General features: G+C 39.9%; 1 protein-coding gene across 1 annotated transcript in view; it reads right to left on the minus strand.

Annotated features, from left to right (window-relative positions):
* JAG2 (jagged canonical Notch ligand 2) overlaps positions 1-19,315 on the minus strand; it is a 72,197-nt gene that overhangs the window by 40,864 nt on the left and 12,018 nt on the right. Inside the window, exon 3 of the mRNA XM_054199902.1 lies at positions 3,582-3,636. Within this exon, the coding sequence (XP_054055877.1) occupies positions 3,582-3,636 (55 nt within the window). The remainder of the gene's footprint in view (positions 1-3,581; positions 3,637-19,315) is intronic.

The raw sequence follows: 19,315 nt of genomic DNA on the forward strand, positions 1-19,315 counted from the left end.
GAAGCCATGACTATGCTTAAATAAGAACACTGCTCATCAACACGCTAACTTTTAGCGGAGGTCAGACACTCCCAACAAGCCACTCACAGGGCAATAGAAAAGTGGATGCTGGTAGCTGTTTGCAAGGAAACACACACATGGTGGCATAAGAACTTCATGCCCAACGGAACAGGAGGTGCCCTTCTCAGGAAGTACATTGTCTTCAGCCTTTTTCAAGCAACCATTTCAAAAAGCTGTAAGGACACATTAGTCTCCTACAGACTAATATGAAGACGAAAGCAACCACTGCATCCCCTCAGCAGACACGTAGTGAAATGGAAAGTTACTTCACATGTGAAGATGCCAGCTTGCTTCATAATGGCAGTGCTGGGTTAGGCGCTGCCAAGACCTCTGCTATACAACTAAAAGTTTGCCAAGTCAAATGACTTACCTGGAAAGTAGCACAAACCGCTGTGACAGATGACAGAAAGCAGGACCTTTCCAGTGACTTTGTATCTAAGGCAGTTTCCTCTCCCCCTCCTCCACCCTCACAAAGCAAACAAGTGGTAACATTATACTGCCACAAGCTTCCCTCCGAGACAACCCTGCTGCACCCAGAAGGAAAAAAGCACAGGAGTAGTTCAGGAATCGATCTGAAAGCCTCTCTTAGAGTTTGTACTTTGAGGTGAATACTGGGGAAACACTTGCCCTGGAAGACTTGTTCTTGAGATGGTTCTTCACAGGTCTGCTCTGAGAACCTTCGTCTTGCTTTCAATGGGTGCAAGGAAGAATACAGGATGCTAGGACACGGAGGGAAGAATGACAACCACTTGAAAACCTTCAAGTTGTTCACTGGAACCCCCTCTTTCCAGGTTTTGGGGTTTTTTGTTTGTTTGTTGTTTTGTTTGGGTTTGTTGGGTTTTTTTGTTCTTTTTTTTGTTGGTGTTTTGTTTTGGGTTTTTTTTGTTTTGCCTTTTTTTTTTTTTTAAAATACCCACTTGAAAGTTTAAGTGAGAACACAGGACCTGCATTTAACTTTCAGCCTTACTCATCCCTATTAAAGGAAAGCAAAACCTGACTTTGGAACTAATTAATCAGCTTATAAACAGACTCTGGCAATTACTTTGATTAATCTTTCTTACAGTAGCAACAGAAGACACATGTAACCGGATCCAGAGATCAGCTCAGTGTCCAGGATATGTTAGGGAGTTCAGCTTTCCACAGATATTCTCTTCACCCCTCCAGCATGCAGATATTGTTTGTCTCTCCTCTGGAAGAGTTGCCATATTCCCTTTCTTATTCTCTTACATATGATTTTTTTTACTGATCTGTCTCAGTTTGGCAGTTCAGTAATTCTTGCAGAAATACAAGAGAAGCATCTTTGCATCTTGACAGATTCACAAGGCAAAATCTTCAGTATTAATGAATTCTCCCTAGAAATCTAATACACAAGCCTAAATTACAGAACGGCAAAGCAACAGGTCTCTATCATGGAATCAGTAAACAGACTACAGAAACATTTAACCAAGGCAAGCATTTAGCTAGTCTTCTGCCAAATTACAGGCCAAGAAAGCCTTCCTAAATTCACATGACAAGCTTTCTAAGTTTCAGATGCAATACAACTTAACAGCATCTCTCCTGCAGCCTATATTAAAGGGAAGTTGACCTTCTATTAGCAGTTTCTCATGAGAGCTAAACTGTAATCTGACACTCATATAGACTCCTGTAGTTCATGGAAACTGTTAAATTAAGGAGATGGCCCACTGTGCCCCCATGAGACATTATATATCCTGTTGTCCTGAAATTCAGGAAAAAAAGTGACATCAATGCAAGTAAACAGATTTGTTAGAGCATGTTAAAAAACTAGAAGATGTAAGAAAGACTTAACACAAGCCTAGAGTGACTGTCCCCTTACCAAGTGTATTTTTTTAAAAATGGATTTTAAAGCTACAGATTTGCAAGAGGATTCTGCACATTCTAAAGCATAAACATAGCAAATTAGAAGACCATTATTTATTAAGTAGCTTATTAAAAAAATAATTCAGCACTTAAGTGCATACATATCTGTTTTGCAGGATAGGCTCTTCATGTTCACCCCCTTCTATACCACTTCATAAGTTGATCTGCCATCTAGAACTAGGGCATGAATATTCCATTATTCACAGTACTAGCTGCCCCTAGGCAAATTATTCCCAAGCTGGAAACTATTTAAAGCAATTAACTTCTGTAGTGCTTTTTGAACAAAGCATTCAAGAGGATGCTTCCAATCTGTTGCTATGCAAGATATCTAAACTTATTCAAGATTAGGGCTTACTCTGCTCAGCACACAAGATCTTATTTTGAATATCATGTCCAGCTTTGGGAACTGCCATTCAAGAAGGCTGTGGACCAACTGAAGGGCTACAGCAATATGAATTACTAGAGATCTAAAGAAAACATACCTATTAGAAAAGGTTGAAGGAGCTGGTAAACAACAAGAGAAAAGAAGCTTAATTCTAACAGAGGGAGGGCTCAAGAACAAACTATAACTCATCATTACTTTGTCTATTATTGGAAACAGAGTATGTTAGGAAAATCTCTAAGTTAGGAAAGTCTGTCATGAAAATGCAAGTGGCACTGATCACAATCTTCAAGGAAAAGGACCATAAACCTCTAACATAGCCTTAACATCAATTGAGCTTTGCCAACTTTTTATGTTCGATGCATCTTTGTAAGGATGGTCAGTGAAGCCGCAGAGAATGGAACCTACAATTAGATACTGATGATCATTTGGGACATAAACCTTTGCTAACTTAGTGTCCAAACACTCATCTTCCTCTATATTGATCCCAGCCAAGATTACCTAGTCTGATAGTCCATCATTAACCGCAATGAAATTTGAAGTTCACTTAGCACTTGTAGCCAAAAGCATCGATTGTTTTAAGACAGGTTTGTAAACCACTACTAAAGAGCAGGTTCATGCTGGAGTCCTACTTTAGCAACAATATGGCAACCAGCACCTTCATAGGATTTTGAAGTACTTATACAATAATCTTGCTTTTCTTTCAAATCAATAGCCCTGCTCTGATACTGAGCGCTAGCATTTACACACCAGAAATGGAAGGTAACTTTCAGTACTTGAGGAGAAGGAACTATACCATAATTTAGAACACCTTAAAAAACATCAAACACGGTTTCTTTATGGGGAGCAAGAATGCTTATTTGTTTACCTGATCATGAAAAGTATTGCACAATGTGGTTATGGGGAAACCGAGGAGAATTCAAAGTGTAATTCTACAGCACAGACGTTTTTCCTTCTTTTTTTTTTAAAAAAGGGCCTATCGTGTTTTTTAAACATTTAAAGCTAATTATTAGAAGTCATGTATTGCAACCTTCACTTACTATTGTCCATTCTTTTTCCTATCAGTAATACCTTCTCACCGTTTCTAACCCAGTATTCACTGCCTGGATTTGTACATGCCCTTTACTTAGATAGCAGGCTTGCATTCAGACTGATTTGGACAGACGGCTAGTTGCAGCAGTATACCATTTCGCCCCCTCCCCAGTCTGCATACATACCGCACAGAGTGAGTGAAAACTGCATTTTTTACATAAATACTCACCAGCTTTTGTATCATTATCCCAATCCCATGCTTCTAGTATTAATGTGAACGATCTCTGAAAAGAAACAACACACCAGTTAGATAGCAATAGAAAACAGTTACATGCCAGGCACAAACAGTGATTTGGAATAAGCAGATACTGTTGCTACAAGAAAGCCAACTGAAAGCAGTTAAAAATTTCACTTCTCTGCTGTCATGTGAAAGCCCTTGAAGGCATCTTCTCAAAAGCATAAAATATAGCAGCATTAAAAATTGTGGGGCAAAGCATGCTAACAGCAAAACAAACACCCACACACACACACTCACCCACCAAAGACTGAAGTATTATTATTCTACTCCTACTACATTTAATTCTCAGCTTTGCTTAGCCACAGAAATCCTTTTCAGAAGTAGCCCTAGAAGGTTTCAAGGAAGTCAGGGGTTCTGAACACTGGGAAACAGCTAGAATATTTAGGACTTAAGCAACTGAAGACAGAAAAAAAGAAAAAAGAAAAAAAAGAAAAAGGTCTATAACACAGATCTGTTTGCCATTTTCTAGAAAAACATATCTAAAGGAGAAACACAAAAATCCACCCTGTATCTAATCTATCAAGAATGTAGACTTCTTTCTCGTGAAAGGGGAAGTGTGAAAAATGGACCTGCAAAAGATGCAGCAGAAACATAATTGTTAAAGAAAGCACACTTCCCCTGAGGAAAGAGTAAAAGCATGATTTCAGACAGTTTTAAAATGATTTGGAAAAAACATGAAAGCTTTACTTCACTGAAGCAAGCCTTCAGGCATTTTTCTTAGTTTTATGACCAAACCTGTAGAATAGATGGTGATATTCAAATATTAAACTTATTTAGGAATAAGTTACCTTATGCATAGACGTAATGTTTGCCTGTTCTGAGTTTAACAAGCATAGCTGTCAAACCCTTCAGCTTTGATACTTTCCAACCTGTCCAAGTTAACATTGAGATTCTCACGTACATTTAAAACCAAGGAAAAAACCTCCAAGAACAGAAAGAATTATTGCACCACTATCCTAAACCTCATGTATGCATCTTTGTGCTTAGAAGCAAGCCACACCAAAACCTGAAGCTCATTAAATACAGCAGAGCCAAGCCTTAATATGCACAAAATTCACAGGCTAACAATCCATGAATTCACATGGACCTAGGGACGTACAGCCAAGAAATTAATAGCACCATTTTAGGTAGAGGATTATGTATGAATTCAGCTATCTTTCATAGGGTGTTTCAGACTATTTTACCATTACATCATGAGATGTATGTTTTTGCCTTGAGATACTGTTTAAGAGCTTTGTATGTCCCTCACCTCTCTACCAAGGAGGGTTGATCATACCACTGGCCTCCCCATTTTAGAGCAGCAGCAGAAGCAACAAGAAGAAAGATGGATGTGCTGGAACGTGTCCAGAGAAGGGCCACGAGGATGATCAGAGGGCTGGAGCACCTCTCCTATGAGGACAGATGGAGAGAGTTGGGGTTGTTCCGTCTGGAGAAAAGAAGGCTCCGAGGAGACCTTATAGTGGCCTACCAGTATTTTAAGGGGGCCTACAAGAAAGCTGGTGAGGGACTTTTTAGGATGTTGGGTAGTGGTAGGACTAGAGGGAATGGATTAAACCTAGAGATGGGTCGATTCAGATTGGATGTTAGGAAGAAGTTCTTCACCATGAGGGTGGTGAGACACTGGAACAGGTTGCCCAGAGAGGTGGTGGAAGCCCCATCCCTGGAAGTTTTTAAGGCCAGGCTGGATGGGGCTCTGAGCAACCTGGTCTAGTGGGAGGTGTCCCTGCCCATGGCAGGGGGGTTGGAACCAGATGATCTTTAAGGTCCCTTCCAACCCTAACAATTCTATGATCAGTGCAGCACCCTAAGCAGAAGGGCACTTTCCTCAGTTCCTTCACGACTACAGCAAGGGATCAGAGTAACTGAGTGTGGATTTCTCTACCTATGCCTAAACCACTATGCCTTTAAAAAAAAAGGCTTTCTTCTGTAGTTTCAGACAAATGCTAGGGAAGACAATTTTCTGTCACTGAAACAGATAAACGTTTAGTGGTAAATAGATTACACTCAAGGAAGGAGAGAAAAAGGAAGCTCAGGAGTAACTAAAGTGGACACAGGCATACTTGGGCTTGAACTGCCTTTGGAAAAGGACAACTGGTAGACGTCAGTTGAGAAAGCAAAGGCCTCTGCTTCTGAGGTATGACAACACAGCGCAACTCAAAACTCCACAAATTCTTTGAAAACACGTTAGTGGAGGATTTCAGTAGCTTCGCTCTCCAACTCCCTGCTCTCCTTGCTCCCCTCCAATTTCAGCATTTAGGGAAGGCAGGATAGGATCCTAATGTATTCTGAAAACACTACCTGCCACCCCTCTCCTAAACCACTACCTGAAAAATAAATGCAGAGTGAATATTATCAGAAAATAAGTACCAAAGCACCACCCTAACATTACCTTCTGGCAATTGCAAGTCTCCTTATTTTGTGTCAAAATTAAGTGTAAACCTAGGCAGAATTACATAAATTGGTGCATGACCCAGAACTCTGTTATCAACCTCTCCTGCTTTTAACAACTGGTCTTCTAGCATATCCCTTAGTTTTCCTGTGTTCCATTGATTTGTATTAGAAGTACAAAATAGTGGTCAAGTGCTTCCAGATGTCCACTTACTCATCTTATGTAAGTGCTGATCTTTCCTACTGCACACTGGCTGTTGCATCTGACCGCCCACACGGGCTAAGGCAGAAGAAAATTTTAAGCTGGACTTGCTCTCTTAGGGAACAGATCGGTGAACTATGTCTCCCTGCCATTCCACCTGAAAGCATATTTGGGTCTTTGCCTAGTATGCTAGTGAATTTTTGTGGGTAAAGAGAGGTCTGTGCAATGCACTGTGCTGGAAGGTGTGAATGGGGATAAAGAGGTATTCTACCCATTTTAAGATGCTTAAAATAAGGAGTCCCATAACTCCGGTAGCAAATCTGACCATCTAAGCTGGCATAGATTCTGGGGTTGAAAGTGTTCCTCTACTACCTTACAGAAACTTAATAGTATATTGCAAGCATCTACGACTTTGGTGCACAGGTCTTCCAAGACGTGGAACAACTGGATTTCTGGCCAAATAACTGACCTCTGCAGCCCGCACAGCTCGTGCTGCCTCCTGGTGGCTGGCAGGGCAAGAACGTGGCTCTGCAAACGCCAGGTTGCATAGGCCTGGTCTAAAGCATTTGCCTTTATCTTCCCCTTCCACTGGTGAACATCAAGAAATCTAAGCCCATCTACAAAAAGCTTAAAGAACATATACAACAAAGACAAGATACAGACTATTAAATCCTTTTACTTACTGACGTCCCATAGCCTCAGTTTCCCCGTGTCTACTTCTGAGCTAACAGGCAAGCTCTTGGCCATTTACACATGAGCAAGCATATGGAGTATAACACTTTAGGAAGGCTTTTAGTCACTCTTGTAGGAGATTAGGGAGCTTATTCAAATGTCAGTAAAACAGTATTGATAGATAAATGTATATTTACTGGAAAATCAGTTTCAGCTGGGACAGTTCTCGTTGTGCAACTTCCTGCTTTCTACTGACAGTTACACAGTCAGCCTCTGAAAACCCCTAACAGACATAGTAAGAACATAACCAGAAGAGAAACTGATTTTTGTGGCTATTCTACCTCTAAAGGAAGACAGCTAAGGTTACCAACTCAGCCTGTCATCTCTTCCTCACCTCCAGCTAGTCAATAACTTCAAACAGGAACTCCTCTCCATGGTGGCACTATGGATCATCATGTTACAATTACTACACCTCAAAACAGGAAATGGATCCTTAATCTACCGGTTCAATAAAACCCCTCTCTTCCTTTCCATCCCCCCCACCACAAGTATTAAGTCTTGCACTAGATCTGCTTGAATTCTTTTGAATTTTGCACTTCACTTTAAACCAATGGCTGAAAAACTTACAAAGAAGCATCTGCGTCATCAAATATGTTCATGGTACGCTGCACTGACAGCTTTCCAGTTACTGCTCAACTATCAGAAACATTTGTTCAACTATCAGAAACATTTATTAGTGGAAACTTTAATATCCATAGACTCACCCATACTGTAACCCTGTCCAATAACCAAAATAAGAGCTATAGGCTGAATAACGCTAATGGATGTAAGTTCTGAAGAATACTTTTAGCTTACATAATGGATACGCTCATTTTATAAAAAAGCTCTACTGTTCACTTGCATTAGTCCTGTCTATACTCTTTGACAGAAAGCCTAGCATAGACTACCTAGCACATCATCTGCTAGCACCAGCTGCAAGTAACTCCTCTGTAGCACAGACACTTACACACTAGACAAGATCTTTCTTAAATTACAGAACTTACATTAATTTAGCTCTTGTCCAGAATCTAAGGTGTACCCATACTATGAATCTTTAAATCCCTCACATCATCCAGTGGTCTATTGGCTCTTTGACATAAAAGTAATAAGAACAGCCTAGCTTAAAAGCTATTTAAGGTAAGAAGTTCTCCACAGAGGCTACTGATTGATATCTATACAAGTATGTCCAAGTTCCTGCATAAATTTAACAGAAAACTCTCTTTTTCTAGCAAGTATCCTAAAAATGCCCAAAATCATGAGTATTTTATGCATAATAAACACACCACCACACACACTACTTTTCTAACTTGCACAGAACTCTCGTTGTAGGCTGATATGACCAGCGCCTCACAAAAACAACATAGGTACATTCTGGTCTGTTCTTGTACATAAAAAGAAAAGCTTTGTGAAGTAGTATTTGCTGTTCAACTACTACTGACAAAATATTTAGAAAATATTTTAAAAGTGATCACGATGCAGATTGGAGAGGGAGGGGATAGGGGTGAACATACAGCACTGAAAACACACTTGATTCTACTGACTTTGGTGTCTAGGTTTACCCTCCAGAAAGAATTAAACACAAGACAGCATATTTGTGCTCATCAAATCAATTCTCAGAAGATGTTAAAGGCTACAAATCAGAAGAGGAGCATCAGCACACTTCTGCAGAAAAGTACAGCTTTGAGAGAACAATTTGGTAGGAGTTAACTAAATAAATATACCAAGCAGTTTGGAAAGATACAAATTAAGCCTGTTTATCCTACTAATGCTGCTTCAGTCGTGTTTTTCTCAGGATTGGTGTTGACAAAAGCAACTTCAAAGCATTATTCCACTGTTTATACTAAACAAAACACTCCCCGTACTATCCCAGCTACCTAACTTTCTGGGGAGGGGGGAAACAAGACCTGCAATATTGGTTTGGCATGGTCTTTTCATGAACTGTTACTACTACCTTGATATTTCCAAATCAACATTCAAAAGTGGTCTTTTTTTTTTTTCCAAAACAGACATGTCAGACTTTTCATCCCAAGAAAGATGATCTGCTGACAGCACTTTCCATCAGGTATAGAACTTCTATTCTCCACCTCAAAGTCTGAAAAACGCAAAAAGTTAAGGTTCACATGAAATCAACAGTTGACATTATCTGTACCAATAACAAGCTATTGTGTGTTAAAATACTTTTATTCTAACAAAGAATTATCAATTTCATGTGAACAAGAGGACTGGAGTTTCTGCATGGAAAAACCTCAGAAGAAATCAGGAATCGGCTATGAATTAGAGAAAAGTGTGTCTCTTAAACAAATCCAGAGCCCACACTGTCTTCCTGTTACAGTGTCACACAGCAAACACAAGGTCTCATCACCAGTCAGCACCATTTCCTTTCTAACATCAATCAAGGATTCACAACATTTGTATTTGAACATTTCAACTGTAAAAACAGGTCAAAAGCCAGCAGCACGTCACTATCTGTATTCCAGAAGTTACAAAACTTAGAGTAGTAGTAAGTCATCACCAGAAGTTACAAAAATTGGACAAGTAGTAAGTCATCACCGGTATTTATTGCAACCAAGTCCATTAAGTCATGGTCAGCTCTCAGGTTTGCTTTCCTAAGAAACTTTTAGACAAGTCAGGCAAGCACGGGTCTGGGGGCTCCCCTCCTTTTTTTCTTTTTGACCACCTCTCCCCCTCCCCCAAGCAGCCTGCTTGCCATGGAAAAAGCTGACTTGAAGGCAAGCATATTCCATTTCCTTCCCCAACAGCCCTGCAGCTAGGCAAGTTCTTACAACTTCCTCATGAATAAGCCAGAAGTGCAAAGGGAGCCAGGAAGAAATGAAGAAAGATTCTGAGAAGTTCCAGGATGCATCTTCAACAGAGGTTTAAGGGCAGACAGATGGAACAAGCCTTCAGGTGGATCTTTTACAAGCAGACATTATAAAGATGTAATGGAGACCTTTACTGAAGGAAAAAGTGTTCCCCATTGGGGGGGGGGGGGGAGAGGCGGGGAGGTGTGGTTAGGGAAGGGAGCTGTTTTTTGAAACTTGGAAGTATGCTTCAGCCACACTCACATGCAAGAACTCATCTTCTGAAAGCAAATGCCAGCCCACCACGCAAAATCATAAAGGTGCCCATCCCCTAAAACCCTCATTTCTCACTTCGTGCAAAGTAAGCACCATTGGCCTAGCAAGGCCTAAACTAAAGCCTTTCCTTTAGAAAAGGGGGTGAAACAATCCCATTTTGTTAGGACTGCTGTGGAACACCAGGTTAGTGTACTGCAAACATCAGCAACAGATAGCATAAAGCAGTTGTGCAAGTTGAAGGCTTCTATTTGAGAGCAATTACTGCAGTTATACTTCTCTTGGCCCAGTCACAAAGCAGCATGATGTTTACAAACTTTGGACCCTACTACTGTGTGAGGGGAACTCTTTATGAATTAGCCCCACCTGACACTCTTTAGGAAGTCTGTAAAATCAGGGGGAATAGGGGGTATTTTTTGCCACGGTTGCCAGCCAACAGGCTGATATGTCCACCCACATGAGTTTGAACACTTCATTCCACTCCTCCACCAAACTAAGCAAAGTCAAAACCGGAGGGGTGTGTACGTGTGTATGCATATGGGGGTGGCAGGGGGAAATCTAGATGTCTAGACTATTAAGACTCATTTATTGCAAAAGGAGCACAAATAAAAACAACAGGTGAATAAGTTAGAGTCAGTCTTGGAGTTAATATATCAAATTTAACACCCAGGTAGAGTCTCACCTCCAGTTAAAAAAATTACCCAGCAACTGGGTGGAATAATCCTACCAACAACCAGGTGCATGCATCTAAAAGATAAAACAACTTCAAGAAGGAACTCAAAGGTGTACTACAACCTATCTGGCAGTGCCCAGGGCCTTGTGAAACTGGAGTATAGCGTGCTTCTCTCCAAGGTGATCCAACTACTAGATCATGACATATCTTACTAGATGATATATCTGTAGGAAAAGCTTCACTTGAAGGTTTGAAGATACTCTGAACCTGCTGCAATGGCAGAATGCAACAGGAGTTTCTTGATATAAGCGTGTTTTCATATATCATGGGACAGCAAACATTTTAGCTTTGGAGTTCTAAAAATCATCTGAAGTCACGTAGTAGCTTTACCTAATGCCTGTAGAAACAATCACCCATTTTCAGGTAGCTCGCAAGAGGACAAAATGCCATGTCTCTGACTAGAGCTCCTCAAGGGATGACATCAATGCAGTCACCTTAGACCACATACAGAGCAAAGAGAAAGCTCCCTGGAGATCTATGCATGAGAAGCTAAACCATCAGAAAAAGATTCCACATTGTTCTGGTAGCTTAGCACCCTAGAGAAACTCAAAACAAATCTCAGCCGATTCAACCTTGTGACAAATGACAAGTCTTAGAGACACAGTATTTGTTCCCAATACCTGAGCGCTGGCCCTGACCTTTGATAGCACCCTCAGTCAGACAGCTGCTGCAGACAGAGCTACATCCTCCCTGAGTAAATAGGAAGAATGCACCTCACTAAGAGTTTTCAGTGCCAGAAGCAAGTCATTAGCTTCTTATTTAGAAAATCTGCATAAGATCTGACCAGGCATTAGTCATGTCAGGACTTATCTGAAGAAAAGCTGATCTGCTAGGTACTCTCAGCTCACAGAACACTAAAGGTTCTAAAAGAGTCTATCCCTATTTTAAAACAGCGCCTTTCACGATTACATGCATAGAAGCAATGCTCGTCCTATAGAATGGAAGTAATTCCTAATTCTGCTTTTTATAGCTATCTGCTATTCATCCCCACCCTACTCCATCTCCCCTGCCCCGATTCCATCATATACACATCTCCACTGTACTCAGGGAGATCAAGTTGCAACTCTGAAGTTTAAGCTGTCAACTGTGGTCACTTAAATTTGAACAAACACCGCATGACAGGCCTCCAAATAATTTATTTTCCTTATACTCGCAGAACTAAACCAAAAAAAAAAAAAAGCATCAGTGAAAACTGAGCTCCTCAGATACAAGGGCTCCTGTGAGAGCTTGCCTTTGCTGAGATTTTTCAGCAAGAAAAAAATACCAGTATTTAATACCAATCCAAGCTATCAGCTACCACACTTACCAGTTTTGTTGAAACACTTCTATTTTACTGCAAATGACTTCTGCCTATGCCACCTCTAGGCAACTCCTGTACTGGTTTATAAAACTAGTTTTGGTTTATAAACCTAATTGCTTTATAAAACTAATCAATAACATCAAGGGTGACATAGATGTAATTATTATTTTTTTTTTGCCAACGAGCTGAGCAAGCATAACGCTTATGAAAAAAAATAATCAATTAAGTCTCAGGTGAACAATAACTAACTACAATTTTATTTTAGTGACTAGAATAATGGCATTCTAGGTGGTCTTTAAACCAGTTCTTAGACTAACATATCCACAGTTTAATCTTACCAATTATTTCTTTCTCTTTCCACAGTACCTTTGAGAATTCTTTGTACCAATTGTCATAATGGGAGTACAGTATTTCAAATCTTGTAATTTAAACTTCGAACCTTGATGAATGTAAACTAATTTTCAGAGATTCTCATATAACCCTGAGTTAATGACACCTGTGCCTTTGTTCTTCTGTGCAAATTTTTTATTGATAAACTAGGTTTCACAAAATATGTCTTGTAACTTGTCAATTCTGTAAACAGCTACTCCTTCAATCCACCAAAGCCACCTTGTTTCTAGCAAAGTGAGTTGTCTTCACAAGCTCAACACAAGTTCTTTGATCAGATCACAGTACGAGATCTGCTTCCCGCTCTCATCCATGTCTTGACTACTTAATATTCAGAAGTCAGTTGGAAAGCGCACCCTGGCTAGAAGGGGAGGCTAGAGAACAAAAGGAAAAGCAGGGAAAGAGACACTCAGTGTTATGCCACTGTGTGATTCTGTAACTGAAGATGAAGGAAGGCAGCATGGTTCTCCTGTTCCCCCTCTCCCAAGAGATGAGATGAATAGCATCGCTCAAGAGGGGGATGTTAGAAATCAAAGGTCCAGAGAAAAGCAACAAGGAGGAGCAAAGAACCAAATGATTTCCATGAGAGGAATGAAAGAATTAGTCAGAACTCACCCTGGAAGAGAGACAACTGGAGCATATGACAGGAGTCTGCAAAGCTAGAAGAGACCCTGGGAACGGCTAGGAATAGATCATCCATTTTCTTGTCCTCGACAAAAACTAAAGGGGATCAAATTAAGCTAACAGGAGACATGGTCAGAAGAAAAGAAACAAGACAAGAGGGCACTTCACGCAAAACCTGGCAAAACATTACATACATTGCCAAAGGGCAAAGTGGTTTTAAGAGCTTTATGAGTCCAAGGGCAGACTGGCACAAATACTTAGTAGAGACCAATCACGACTAGGTTCAGGAAGTTACCAGGTTGAAAACAAAGCCTGGGAGAATGAAAATAAATTTTCTATATTCTTGCCCTTAGCCTTTCATGAACATTTGCTTATGTTCCCTGAATTCTGGTTTCAACCAATACAGGTGCTGTTCTGAAGCAAGCACTCCATGTTTTCAAATGGCTGACATTAAAGCAAAAGACTACCAAAAAAATAAAATCCACAACATTTACACTGTAGAATTTTACATGCCCATCTGAGCCATTAGTATCTATCCCGGGGTAATCAAACTCATGACCAAGGAATGACTGAGGAAAAAAGGGAAGCCAAGAGTAACAGAAACCAGTTCTAAATTAGATTTATTATTATACCTCAGAACTCCTCTTTGAAAGCCATGACAGAAGCAGCCATAATTCAATGCTAATCAAGATTTTCCTTTCTGCAATACTGAAGTGTCATATGAAATAAAAAAATTCAAAAAAATCACCAATCATGTATGCAAAACACACATAGCAAGCCACATACCTCTGGTAGTAGATGCAACAAATGCAATTCAGAAAAAAGACAAGCTGAGCTAGAGCTATTAACTGGGAGATCTTACTACTTGGAATAGAGGTTTAGAGGTCTATAGACTTCTGAGACTTCCCCTGAGGAAAAGGTAATCACTCTTTAAAGACTGTGTGGGTTAAGTCAAGAGACACAAAGCAGAACATACTGTCACCCAAGGCAAGATAAGAGAAATGCACAAATACAGCAAGCGTTTATAATTTATTAAGTAGCTGAAGATCGACAAGTATCAAGTGAAATACTAAGCTTACTGATTTTATAGCAATTTTTCACACAAAAATTTGTCAGCACATCTGTGATAAAAATCCTGGCTTAACTATTAGAAAAATCAATATTTGCCTTGGGAAAGACTGAACTGAGGTTTACACAGAAAAGTAACTGAAATAATTAGGCAATTCACCTCCAAATTGTAGCTATTCTATTTACAGTAGTCAAAACCAATCCCCTACTGGCAGCTATGCAACATCATAGATGAAGGTTGGTGCTATCTCTAGTTACTGCTATTCCACTAAGAAAGTGATTCTGCACTGTCTATATACATTGCTGAGCCAAGTATCACAGTTCCAGACAGACATGTTCTTCCACAGTAGCTGAAAATGCCAGCAAGAAATATGCCTGCCCGCCCCCTCCCCCCTCCATTAAAAGCGCCAGACCTCTCAATCACTTAGGAACCAGTCTCTCTAACAAGGAATAAAACAGCTTTCAAAACATCACCTACATTTTCCAGGTGGAATTAGCAGAAGAATAGAATAGGAAGGGTGAAGATTAAGTTAGCATGACCGGTGCAGAAGCTGTGAAGGCAAGAGCATCTGTGACAGTCTGGAAACACCAACTAAAAAGAAAGAAGAAATGTCAGAACTTTAAAGCCGGAAGGGAAAAAATAAGAGAGTCACAGACTTACTGCAGAGGTTTCCCTAACTTGACTCAACCACTTCAAATGCAACATTGCTATCCGTAAAATGTATCTTCAAATATTGTAAGGAATCCTTGTCATTAAACTCAAGATCCCAGACACAAGCTACTGGAATAAGATCCAAGTCTCTTCAGAGCAAGCCAGATTAATTGCCTAGATTTATAAAAGATGTCCCCAGATAGTCTGCACGGCTACCATAAGTACTCCTGATAAAGGGAAACAGTAGATATGTCTGCCTATCCCTTTGGATCTCCCTCTATGTACCTGACAGTCACTGTAGGCTCAGCCCAGGGCTCAGGTAACACAGATTCAGAATTTGAGCCACAATCACAATCCTTAGTGACCTCAGGAGAGACATTTCAGACCAAAAGGAACAGTTGTGGAGAAACAAGAATTAAGACATCACAGGCCTTCTGGAACCATACCTATAGAGGCAAACTATTTCCAGATAAGCTTTTTTTATTTGAACATTTGCACACTGTCCAGTAGGGAAAAAAATGTCTTGGAAACCATTTTGGTCAGTACGCACAGAAACCCATCTCCTTCTCATCCCTAACAAGTCATAGGAAATAACTTCCAGAAACTCAATACTTTTCAACAACTCAGTCAAACTGCTTTTCTTGCACATGAAAGCAGCCCCCGCCACGATACACATTCCAATCTGCAACAACAAGAATGGCAGATTTTGCCTGCATCTTGGAGGTGATCCTTAGATCTGCTGGGCAGAGGTTCTAGCACGCCACAAAAAGCTTTAGGCATGTGGAAAACAGACGTTGTAAAGGACAGCTTTTCCCAACTGCCAGCTCTTCCACAAATGCCCAAGCACTGTAATGCCCTGCTCACACATGACTGCTGTGGAAGAACAACCGACACTATAAAGAAGGATGATACACGCACAAAGTAAAATTCACATGAAAACAGAGTCTTAATAAACCATCCTGCTCATCACTTAGCTTTGTTTCAATAGCTGATCAGAGCTAATGATGAGCACAGAACACGAAAGACCTAATGCAGCCAGAAAATACCAGCGCTCAGAAGCAGCATTAGTCATCCTTCCTACTGCCACAGCTCTCCTCTGGTAGTTAATTTACCTAACACATCTATATACACTAAACCTTTATGCAATATGATTAAAACTAACCCATCTTTAAATATCCTTTGATATAGGTGTTAACGTATCTGTTCCAATGAGGTTTTCTGGAAAGAAAATTGGGGTATAAAATGGCATCAGCAAGCTTTCCTTCCATACCTTGGAAGAAATTAGATCATAGAAAAGCCAGCCAGCCAAATAGCCCCACCTACTTTAAATATAACAGCTACCAAAGAAATAGAATTTGGTATGCTATACTACAACCATACAAAAAGAAGAGACAACAGCCTACTAGTTTAACTGAGGGCAGTCAAACAAGTGCCACAGTTTGTACTGCACCTGTCTCTCTCAAACAGGAGAGCCTAACGTAACCTCCCCAGGTCTCGTTTCTTTTTGACAGTTCAAGAGCAGAAGCAGCAAGAAGGAAAATGAAATAAAGTCTACATGGATCAACTCTGTAAACCCGCTAAAACCTCAAATAATAGCCTTCCCTTCCATCCTACCAAGAGAGAACACAAGGTGTTCATTTTTAACTTAGATTAGAAACTGAGATTAAATCAGAAGTTATATACAAGAAAAAAAGAGAAGGAATTCCTGTAGATGTTTCCCTGCAAGTATCCCATTTTAGTGGACAAAAAACAGTCAGAAACCTGACAGAAAACACTGTTTTAGATGGAGGGACACAGGGCTAAGTTTCAATAGACGTTTTGCCTGATCATTACATAAAAGGAAATAAACAAGCTATTTACATCTTAAGATACTTTCATGACTTCACAGCTATTAAGATTGTCCTTTCCACCACAGCTGGAGCTAGCACTAGCAGCTTCCAGAAATACACTGAGTTAATTCAATAGCAAAGAACAGAAGAAAGTATCTATGAAATTAGAGAACAGAGAAAAAAGCCTTTTAGAGAGAGATGTGTACAAGTACAATACCATGCAGATAGCTGGGTACTATCTTAACATCATTTTATTACATTTAAGTGGAAGCTTTCAGCCTTGCTACCACCTTTGAACTGTTTCAGACAAACTTGATATTAACCAAGTATCTATGTCCTACTCTTTTCCTAAAGTTTTGGAAGAAGTCCAAGATAAATTAAGCCCATTATATGTACACTTTCTTGTTGCATTAATGAAAGTGTAGCTAGGTTGTCTCTTTTGAAGTGTAATGTAACAACCATGAAGACCCATTAATGGTTAGTGCAAGACTTGTTTTATGCTAATATTTAGAATTCAAAGATGAACTAGTAATTAATACTGCTCTTCCCCTCCCCTCCACGCTCCATGTGGCATGGATGATAGTATCCTCTGGGCACTTCAAGCCATGCATCATTATAATTTCAAGTTGAAGTCAAGAGGGAATTAAACTAACTATGTAATAACATACTTTAATTATTGTTCTAAACACAGAACACCTGCATGCACTCTCTTTTGTATTGGAAATATGCATACTAAGAAGGTAGGCAAATACAGAAAAAAATAACAGATATGCCCCCAAGTTCTATGTATGCAAAGTTCCCAGGAATAGAGTAGTGTTTTAATCTTAAACCCTTTTAAATAACGTTAGCAGTTGATAGCACTGCAGTCTTTCCCTTTGTTTTTGAAAAAGCAAATGCCCACAAAACCAACTCAAGCTAATGAGCCTAGATGTCTTGCCCTAGGAAGGATCGAGGCCCATACTCAACCTCTGTTCCTAAGGGAGCACAGAGACAAGGGCACTGTTTTTCTAAGTCCTCTTCAACTCTCTCATCAGTCCTACCCAACGAAGTCAACTCTAGAGCTAGTTGGGCAGCATCAGTTACATTTGGAAGAGGACACGCTGGCCCACAGTGATGGCAGCAGCTGACTGATCAAACATTCATATAGCTCCAAACAAGATACATCATTTTTTTCCAATGGCATTGGCTCTGAGCACAGGTATTGTCAAAGGCCTTTTTGCCCTAAAGGAACACAAATGTCTAGGTTTTATTGCTACATGAGTTGCACGACAGTTTCAGACAATTTGAACTTCACATTTGCACAAGACATTTATCAAACAGATTGTAGATTTCCTCACAGCTAGGAACAAAAATGTAATTAACCTAGAAAAAAGGGGATAATGTACTTAAGCTGTCCTTCATACCATCCCCAAACTGAACAACAGCTCAGTTTTTAATTTCTGCACATGCTAAAGAGGCAGGCAGAGAAACAAACAGAAAGAAAACACCTTGTGTCAACTTCACAGATAGCTGCTCACCTTCCCTGAAAACCACCTCAGCACTCTGAACCAGGACACTGCAGACACAACCAAAGCTGTATCTGTATCTTGCTGCTCTCCATAAATTTACAGGAATAAGCTGAGCAGAAAAATAACAGTCACCACAGTAAGAGATGGTGCAAGTTCTTTCATGTAGATCAACACATGCAAGGAACTTGAATAAAGGATTAAACAGCGATTCTGCACACAGACATGCACACTTAGTTAAATATATGTGGGAGCACCAGAGTTTAGTTGTGGAAAAAAATAAGTTTATAAACATGTTCTTGAAACAAATGCTTGTATCATATTCCAGTAGCAGGACTGAATCTTCTGAACAGCACTTTGTGGCTACAGTAAATCTTTATCACATGTTTGCAACACCAACCACTATGCTGCATTTAATTACTATTAAAAATGAACTGCTTACAGCAGCAAATAAAAAGGGTATACAACAGTATAAATAGGCTACAATTCCAAGATATCTATTTGACTATATGGCGACCAAGGCTTGATCAATCCCACCAAAACAAAGCAGCAACAGAACTTTAATATGAAATCACACCTTGCAGATTAATGTAAACTGGAGGGGATCTGATATAGCTTTATATTATTACAAATCAGACATAACCCACAAATTGGCATTCCTTTGGAAGGAAAGCTTTCTAACAAGCATAGTAAAGTACACGGAACAACCTCTGAAAGCAGGCACTTGCCCTGTAAATTTACTCTAAGTAAGTGAACTAAGAGTGCTTCTCTTTCTTTTTTTTTTTCCTTCCCCTTCTCCTCACATTGACATGGATCTGGAAGCTATGAAAGGGAGATTATCTCAGCAAGTCTTCAAGTTCATTTCACTGTTGACCCCTAGTTAGTTCTCTGCTGGGTACCAGCGTTACAGCTTTCCTCAGTGTATCAGTGGAGAACAGAAAGAAGCCATGCAGAGTAAGCTACTGTACTAGCAAAGTACTAGTGAATACTTTTCAGTTTCTTTAGTACTTAATTTGCCAATGACCCTTCTGATGTTCTGTCTTCTCCAGATTCCTTGCCAAGCATAAGTTTCACAGACTACCAAATCTTAAAAATATATCCTAAGGCCTTACAGACAAATTATCACTGACAACAAGCTGTCACAAGTAAAGCCTATCTTTTCCTGCCAGCTAAAGCTTATTTTATTTACCTT

Source organism: Rissa tridactyla, chromosome 4, assembly GCF_028500815.1.
Source record: "Rissa tridactyla isolate bRisTri1 chromosome 4, bRisTri1.patW.cur.20221130, whole genome shotgun sequence".
Lineage (NCBI taxonomy): Eukaryota > Metazoa > Chordata > Aves > Charadriiformes > Laridae > Rissa > Rissa tridactyla.